This window comes from Dreissena polymorpha, chromosome 1, assembly GCF_020536995.1.
Source record: "Dreissena polymorpha isolate Duluth1 chromosome 1, UMN_Dpol_1.0, whole genome shotgun sequence".
NCBI classification, from domain to species: Eukaryota; Metazoa; Mollusca; class Bivalvia; order Myida; family Dreissenidae; genus Dreissena; species Dreissena polymorpha.
Window position 1 is genome coordinate 61,095,223 of NC_068355.1, and position 9,812 is coordinate 61,105,034.

Consider the following 9,812-nt stretch of genomic DNA (forward strand, 5'->3'; position numbering starts at 1 on the left):
TCCTTTACCATGATTACAGCTTCTGATATTAACTGCATTCCCACGACACCCCCTTGTTTTAAGAAGATGATAAAGCAAACACACCCACAACTTCAACAGGCGCTCTGATTTTCGTATTTATACAAAAATTTAACTTTCAAAAGACATGTTTAATATAAAAAAAATTAAATAAACAAAGAATCGATTGACGTTTATCCGGTTTTGAAACAGATACATTAGACAACATGATCGTTGCGTAAGATGTTTTAATTATATTCACAGACGACAAAAAGCTTTTGTAGAAAGCAAATTCTATCACCCCATCTCCAATTCTCATGTCGGTAGCTGGCAACACATGGTTCATTTGCGTTATTGGGTTCGCCGTTATACCAGTTGGTTAAAGAAACAGTCTTGTTGTCATGAGCTGACAACACTACGCCGTTGTTTTCCTGAACTCCTAGCCAGATCGCGTTGATATCTGCAAACTCTGAAATCCAAAAAAAGATTTTCTGAAAACACAACCAGAGAGAAAACAACAGCACAACAGCTCAAACGGAAACCTGGAAATCAAAAGTGCTTACTGTTTAGGCTGTTGATCACAAATTCGTTTTCTTCGGTGTCATCAATAACAAGTACATGAGAGTTGATCGACGAACAATATTGCTGAAAACGAATAAAGCATTCATAAGTTTATTAACAAGAAATAATGGCTGAAAGCGTTTGCAATGATTAATACCCTGAACACATTATTGGTACGAAACACACAATATTATTCATATTTAAAAGATTTTTTTTGTGTCTATATGTTTTTAAGTCTGTATCGAATCAGAAAAGGAAAATATTACTGAAAGGCTAACTGTGAGGATTTGCCTGTCTTTAAACAGGTTCGAAACCTAATGCTCTGTATTGTTCGTTCCGAGTCAGTGACTCCATACTCAATATGTTTCGTAGAGCACGTATATCTTGTATTTTATAAGCAATAGGTCATTTGCATTAAATCAAATACTTGAGGACACGAGTTAAACTCAATCTAATGTTTTTTTTAATTTAATCATACCTATATACTTTTTTTTAAGAAATGGTTATTCCTCGCCATATTTAACAAGTCATAAAACGCAAAGCATATCTTTCGTAACCACAGTCCGCACAGGCTAATAAGGGACGACACTTTCCGCTTAAACAAGATATTTGCTAAGAAGGGACTACCTTTAAACGAAAAATACCATAAACGCGGAAAGTGTCGTCCCTGAATAGCCTGTGCGGACTGTACAGGCTAATATGGGACCACACTTAACGCACATGCATTTAACCCCCCTTTTCACAGAGCATGGCACATATAAATTCACTCGTGCATAACTCGCAATAATCTTAACCAACATTTCCCGATAAATTGGTGTCACAGTCCAAATAATTATTATGTTGCGATTAGCGTTGAAATTCATATTTAAATATGTTATTATTTCTCTAATGTTTAAATATGTTATTATTTCTCTAATGTTTTGAAACTTTTAAGCGATCATTTAATTAGCGATACATAATAAATACGTGTAACTTACTCTGAAACAAAACATACAAATGAACACAATATATTGCAAAAACACGTAAGTGCTATCAAGAGATGATGAAATCTATTTTTCAGTATTATTTTGGATCGTATTTCATATAATAAAAGCGCGTTTGATGTATTTCCATGCATTTAAAATTACTAATCTATCACGTGAAATTTAAAATTGTGAAAATCGGTGAATATAAAACATACGGCAATTTTTTTTTCTTACATCAGTGTTACAACGGCATATGCATTTAAATGGCGTTGGTCTTCTAAATCATGGACAGTACAACATAAACAGTAACGTTCATTTCGTGGAATGTTGTTTTAAAGGTTTAAGGTGCTGTTTATAGTCTGCTTCGATATACATCTTCAGCCGACTTCACAATCAACCCCCCGATCACTGGGATTTAAGTCGTCCGTTAACATATGGCGCACCAGGCAGCCACGGCACATTGGCTTATTTCCCTCAGAGAGCAGCAAGCGTGGGATTAATTTTTTGCTCAGAAAAATCCAGTGCCTGGGCGGGATTCGAACCAGGGACCTTTCGATCCCTAGCCCAGCATCTTACCACTAGACCACTTGTCCCCACAGGGCGAATCTGCCCGTTTGGATTCTGAGCAGATGTGAGGATACTCTTAATCTTACGAAAAATAACTGCAGACGTCTTGGAAGAAAGTCTAAATACTCTTCATATTCCAACGAGGGTTTATAAGTGTTATCTATATATTAAACAGAGCTTATGTGCATTTTACCATACCACTCTTATCTTAAATTGTCAACACTTAAACTCTCTAACTAAACTACATACTTAAACAAACAAAGAAATAATGAACACACACGAATGAATGGAAATTTGACCACCGGCTTAGAATGGTTATTCAAAACATTAGGTATGAAATCGTTTTAAGGAGCCCAAACACTCACAAAAGACATGTTTTCATAGTATATAAAGGAAGGCATACATTTCATTCAAACACATAGAAATATGTTATTTTTTTCCCTATTCGCGTAACAATACATATATTTCCCAATTATCACTTCCTAAGTAGCACACACTATGCTTGTTTTTTATGTTTGACAAAATGCGTTTTCGGTATTTAAACCTTACCTTTGCATCAGTAAAATTACGATAGATGATTGAGCTAAAATAGTAACTGGAGTTTTTGTATGACAGCGATCTTGTTGGGCTCTCTGTTGGGCTCTCTGTAAATATATGCATTATTAACATTCAATGTTCTTATATTGCTCCATGCAATTTGATAAAATTCTCAATAAACATAATCATTTACATGAAATTACACTACAAGAATTTAGGTGTTTTCAAATTAATTAAATAATCAATTAATTAATTTGTCTATTTATCAATTTGTCTGCAGAATTACGCTTCTGCGAGTGTGTTGATTGGCCATAAGCATTTTAACACAACTAAACGATTTATAAATTATATAACTTAGATTTGAGATTGTTGATTGTGCTACGTATGTTAAACAAGAATTGTTTGTCAAAAATGTATGTCTATTCAACTGTAAAGTGATCTTAAGATAAAATAAAATGCATGTTTGATGCGTTTAATTATCATGGATTTAAAATAAAGAAAGGTTTTCGAAACGTTTCTATGGGAAGGCTAGACAAGACGACAAATCGAATATTAAAGCAAATAGATCAAACATCTCGAATATTGGCATAGTACTGACGAAAAGACGGACAAACGGACATCGATACAGGCGAAACTTTTATTTGATAAATCGCGATGATTTTCACAAGATGTGCATTTTAAATGAGACACACCTTTTTTGTAGTACATGTAGATACTTCCTGGCCTCGACGGAAGGCTTGTTGCTTGACTCTCCGTGTATGTGGATCTGCATCGGAAGCAATTGCCGTTCTCATAAAATACTGATTGACAGTCGGCAGTAGCCATGCATGCGGACACACACGTTATCTTGGAACGCGTCAACATTGATCCCTCAATTTCATCTTGGGCGTTACACTTCCTGTTTGAGAGGCTTTTTTCAGTCTTGAAGATTTGAACTTTCGTTTCCTGACTTAATGTTCCAGTTACAAGAGAAGCAACTGTTACGAAGAGAATAATTTCCATAGTTTAATAAGTGTAGTCCCCAAGCTATCGAATGTGTCACAAAACTCTGTAAGATGTGTGAATCATAAAATTGCAGATCCGTTGATGTCATGTACTCGTTTGAGTACGTAATCAAAGCTGAAACTGCCTATTTAAATATATCGTTTGAATGAAAGAAATGGTACATGGGGCAAACAGGTGCGTAGCAGCTTGTTATACGGGAGCTTGTTATACGCCATTAATTGGTGGAGCTGAATAATATTTTAGAAAATCGTTATTTATTATATGCGATATATGTGTTATATCGACCGTTAAGACAATTTTCTCGCGGCTGCAATTTGATTGTGACCGCGTCTTCAAAAAAGATGTACAGTCGAAATCATAACTACTAAGAAAAAATCAGTACACGGCTTAATATGTAACCATCTAAAATATGCGGATCTCTGCGTTAGCGCAAACTTAAACATAATTGAGCCCCGCTTGAAAAAAAGGCGTTTAACCCATTTATGCCTAGCGTCTTGAAAAAAAGGCCTTGGCAAACAGCGTAGACCCAGATGAGACGCCGCATGATGCGGCGTCTCATCTGGGTCTGCGCTGTTTGTTTAAAATAATTTTTGTAAGAAATATTCTAAATATTGAAAAAAATATACTAGACATCCCTAATTTTGGAAATAAATTGCTCCAATTAAGGATAGGAGAGTTCACTAGGCATAACTGGGTTAATACGTGGCGCAAAGTGATCTCTCAAATTAGCTTTAGCACTTTGATCATGCTTATCAGGTACGAAACGTTCCTCGTTTATTGTAGTTTTCGTCATAAGATTATCTGTTTTCAGCAAACATCCAGTCTGCGCGGAAAGTAAAGTCTCTGATTAGCCTGTACAGACTCTATAGGCTGATAAGGGACGACACTTAACTCATATGTAAAAAACACCGTTGTTCAGAGCGAGACACTATTGCATCATCAACAGTTACACTTGAAAATTCTGATGACTATCGATTATTTGTAGAAACATAAATAAGTAAATGGACTTTTTTTAGCTCTGGAGAATTGGCTGATTACTGCTTTACTTGTATTTGAAACGCGATGTAATAACTAAAATAAGTTTTAACCTAATCCAACGAACATTTTTAATAAAATGAAATAAAAAAAACAATTCTTTCAACATGTATTTGCATTTGCATTTGAAAAACCGTGTCAAGTTTTATTGTGCTTTTCTTCAACAGTATTGCGAAATTATATATATTAGTTTTAACCCAATACAGTTAACGTTATTTTATTGAAATTTATATACCGCTAGTGTAGTGTTTGATTTTTTAACCAAAAGTTCATAAAATAAATGGACCAATCGAACCTCGAAATTTAAATCAAATAAATAAAATTTGTTGAAAAAAACTGTGATTCGATTTCATTTAACCCATTTATGCCTAGAGTCTAGAAAAAAGGCCTTCGCAAATAGCGTAGACCCTGATGAGACGCCGCATGATGCGGCATCTCATCAGGGTCTGCGCTGTTTGCTAAAGGGATTTCTGTTATAAATATTCTAAATATAGAAATAAATATACTAGAACATCCCTAATTTTGGAAATAAATTGATCCAATTTAGAAGGATGGGAGAGTCCACTAGGCATAAATGGGTTAAGAACACACATTACCTTAACATTACTAAATAAATATAAAACAATTAATCTTGAATTACCGCTTTTAAAAACGAAACTTTTGAGAAAGCTTTGAGTTAGTTCGACAGTTCAAAAACCAAAATGTTTGGTGGTTATCCTCTCCGCATCCCTCCAATATTACGGCTGACATGTTCTAGATCTTCCTACGCGCACGACATCGTTGAAACAAAGTATGTGGGCTTTTAAAAAATACTTTTCGATTAAGATTTTGAACTAGTTTAAATTTGATCAATTTTCCGATAAAGGAGTTCATTGGGCGCTTTGTTTGATGAAATGATTTTTAGGAGAACATACATTGTATTTTTTGTACTATGGAATGTCCCACTCAAGTTAAGTGCTTTTTTGCGATATTATATTTAACGAGTTGACTGACAATGTGGTCGTCAATAACTCGACGGAACTCGATTTATAAAATAAACAAAGGCCACTTGCCAAAAATAAACACAACTTAACGCAAATCAAAACGTTTATCCGGATACCGACCATTTAGCCCACACGCTCAGCATATGGCGATCCGGGATATAGGACATGCCAAAGAAGAAAACTATTTATACGGCCACACTACTTTTCGTCAGATACAGACAAAAATGCATATTCAACTTGTATTGTACATGTACGGATATGTATTAATAAATGATTGGTATACACATTCCGCAAAAAAGTAAAATTTATAACAAAAACAAATGTTTGTCTCGGTGACCGTGTATTTGTGTCCAAGGTATGGATAATCTCAGATAAACAACTCTTGGTAGAGACATTTCCAGAACGATAATAATCTCTTCTGATGTCAATTTATTTTCCTGCAAACAACTTAAACTCAATATCATTTAAAGCTTCAGCTCAAAATGCATTTAAAAATGATCCAAAACTCAAAATGAACTCTCAATATATGCGGGACGCTTTGAGGTCATTTAAATAGAGGACTCCACCACAAGCTAAATCACAATCTTAAGAGAAATAAATAACAATTCTAGACGTCCGTAAATATACACAATCGAACGGTCATAGCCTGTGAACACCTCTTAACGGTAGGATCACTTACATGGCCTTTTTCAAAATCTGTATAGTTATCATATTAAACGTCGTCTATGCGACAAAAGCATTCGTAAACTTCTTTAACATCTTTGAATTTTGGAAAACAATGAAAAACAATTTGCAATTTCGGTACATTCTGTACACTACATAATGGATTATAACAATGTATACCACCAATAAACTATATCTTTCCAACGTATTTAAGGGTTTAAATATGTAATGAACTTCGTGTTATATTGTGTTGTTTTGTAAAATGCCGTTACCTCGAATGATCTCCTAGTATGTCCTAGTAGTTTCTGCAATAATTTAAACAAAACAATAAACAAATATTCATTCTCTTTGATATTTCAGATCATTGTATGTGTTTATGTATACGACTTACATAACTAAACTACAGTAAATTGCCTAAAATTATTTGTAATAATCTTGCACAATGCAATAAAATTTTATAACAGTCTTTTTATAAACGGTCGTTTAGGATAGGACATTGTTTATTTATTTAGATGAAGCTACGAAATAAAAAATAAACGTTGATTTCATTCCAAATATGAATTGACGATATCGGGTTGTCTACCTCGTTATTAATTCCTTTGTGTTTGGGTGCTTTATTGCTGATGTTTGTTGGTGTGTGTTTGTTGTGTTTTTTTTATTGTTGTTGTTTTGTATTTGTTTGTTTTTGGTGGTGTAATTTTAGAATCCCGAAGTAATGGCTTTAAACATACTTATTTCTGTTCGCAAAAGCTACTACTCCAACGTGTCGGTGATCATTGATAACATGTTAACGTTTTGGTGAAATGGACCGTAAAAGTGATAACATTTGTATATGTACATGCAATTAATATTCAAAACAGTATATGATTCGTTCATTTTTTGTTAATGAGAAAATAAGGTCCCTGCTTATGTATCCCATGACTTATTTCTGTTTTGTAAAGATATTGAACAGTCTGACTATATATTTTCTTATAATCTACTTCGAATCCAGACGTATATGTACTATTGATCATTATATAAAATTTGAACATTAGGGTATAGTTTTTTCCTTGCGTTCCGTTTGGTTAAAAAATCGGGCCCCTACGTACGGTCGGAATGACTTGAATTCGGTACATATCTTATTAGTTTTGATTGAAAGGTCGTTGATTTACGATTAAGTAAGAGAACAAGTCCCGAAGAACTTCTTAAACTGTTAGCCAACTAGAAACGATGGTTCGCAATAAAGCCGCAAATAGTATTTCAGAGACGAACCTGTGGGCTGCGAATAGACTATCCATTTCTTCTTCAAAGAAAAACTTTCACTGTCTACACTACTATCACGGTCTACGCTTCTATTCCTGACTACACTTCTATCACGGACAACGCTTCTATTACTGACAACACTACTATCACGGGCTACGCTTCTATATCTAACTACACTACTATCATGGACTACGCTTCTATTACTGACTACACTACTATCACGGACTAAGCTTCTATTACTGACTACACTACTATCACGGACAACGCCTCTATTACTGACTTAACTACTATCACGGACTACGCTTCTATTACTAACTACACTACTATCATGGACTACGCTTCTATTACTGACTACATTACTATCACGCACTACGCTTCTATTACTGACTACACTTTTATTACTGACTACACTACTATCACTGACTACACTACTATCATGGACTACGCTTCTATTACTGACTACACTACTATCATGGACTACGCTTCTATTACTGACTGCACTACTATCATGGACTATGCTTCTATTACTGACTACACTACTATCATGGACTACGCTTCTATTACTGACTACACTACTATCATGGACTTCGCTTCTATTACTGACTACACTTCTATCATGGACTACGCTTCTATTACTGACTACACTACTATCACGCACTACACTTCTATTACTGACTACACTTCTATTACTGACTACACTACTATCACTGACTACACTATTATCACTGACTACACTACTATTACTGACTACACTTCTATTACTGACTACACTACTATCACTGACTACACTACTATCACTGACTACACTTCTATTTCTGACTACACTACTATCACTGACTACACTACTATCACTGACTTCGCTTCTATTACTGACTACACTACTATCACTGACTACACTACTATCACTGACTACACTACTATCACTGACTACACTTCTATCAAGGACTACGCTTCTATTACTGACTACACTACTATCACTGACTACACTACTATTACTGACTACACTTCTATCATGGACTACGCTTCTATTACTGACTACACTACTATCACGCACTACACTTCTATTACTGACTACACTTCTATTACTGACTACACTACTATCACTGACTACACTACTATCACTGACTACACTTCTATTACTGACTGCACTACTATCACTGACTACACTACTATCACTGAATACACTACTATCACTGACTACACTACTATCACTGACTACACTACTATCACTGACTACACTACTATCACTGACTACACTACTATCACTGACTACACTTCTATTACTGACTACACTACTATCACTGACTACACTTCTATTACTGACTACACTACTATCACTGACTACAGTACTATCACTGACTACACTACTATCACTGACTACGCTTCTATTACTGACTACACTACTATCACTGACTACACTACTATCACTGACTACACTACTATCACTGACTACACTACTATCACTGACTACACTACTATCACTGACTACACTGTTATCACTGACTACACTTCTATCATGGACTACGCTTCTATTACTGACTACACTACTATCACTGACTGCACTACTATCACTGACTACACTACTATCACTGACTACACTACTATCACTGACTACACTACTATCACTGACTTCGCTTCTATTACTGACTGCACTACTTGAACTTTGGTTTGCGGTGCTTTTAACATTATATTATGCCACCGTTAGATGAAATAAGTACTGTGTAATACGGTTGGTATTCCAACACCAACCATGGTATTCCAACGAATACAGTTGCAACCTCAGTATTGTTTGAATGTTGCTTGAGGGTATGTCATAGAGTGCTTGCAATTCTGAGCTAGACTGATGCAGATGTTTCGGTCAAACATTAAATTCACCATGGGAAATGTCCGTAACTTTTGTACTCATAATGTGGTGCTTGTATACAATGTATACTAATACTTTTTCAGCTTCCACAAGACAGTAACCGCAATATTGTTCTATCTATGGAATACCGTTAGTGCCATCGTGGTTACACATTAAAATCCAGAGGGCGACAATGCGATAGTACGATGGCGAAAATGCAATAGTACGATGGCGACAACGCGATAGTTCGATGGCGACAATGCGATAGTACGATGGTGGCAATTCGACAACGCGATACTACGATGGCGACAATACGATAGTAAGATGGCGACAGTGCGACAATACGATGGCGACCGTGCGATCGTACGATGGCGACAATGCAATAGTGCGATTATACGATGACGACAGTGCGAC

The 9,812-nt window shown here is 35.4% G+C and overlaps 1 protein-coding gene across 1 annotated transcript; it reads right to left on the reverse strand.

Moving 5' to 3' along the window:
- Positions 1–546: 546 nt before the first annotated feature.
- LOC127877126 (uncharacterized) lies at positions 547–3,709 on the reverse strand. Its single transcript, XM_052422811.1, has 3 exons — positions 3,320–3,709; positions 2,640–2,734; positions 547–642 (listed from the first exon to the last, which is right to left on the reverse strand). Exons 1-3 carry the CDS (start codon positions 3,627–3,629, stop codon positions 547–549), a joined length of 501 nt encoding a protein of 166 aa, XP_052278771.1. The 5' UTR covers positions 3,630–3,709.
- Positions 3,710–9,812: the final 6,103 nt, after the last annotated feature.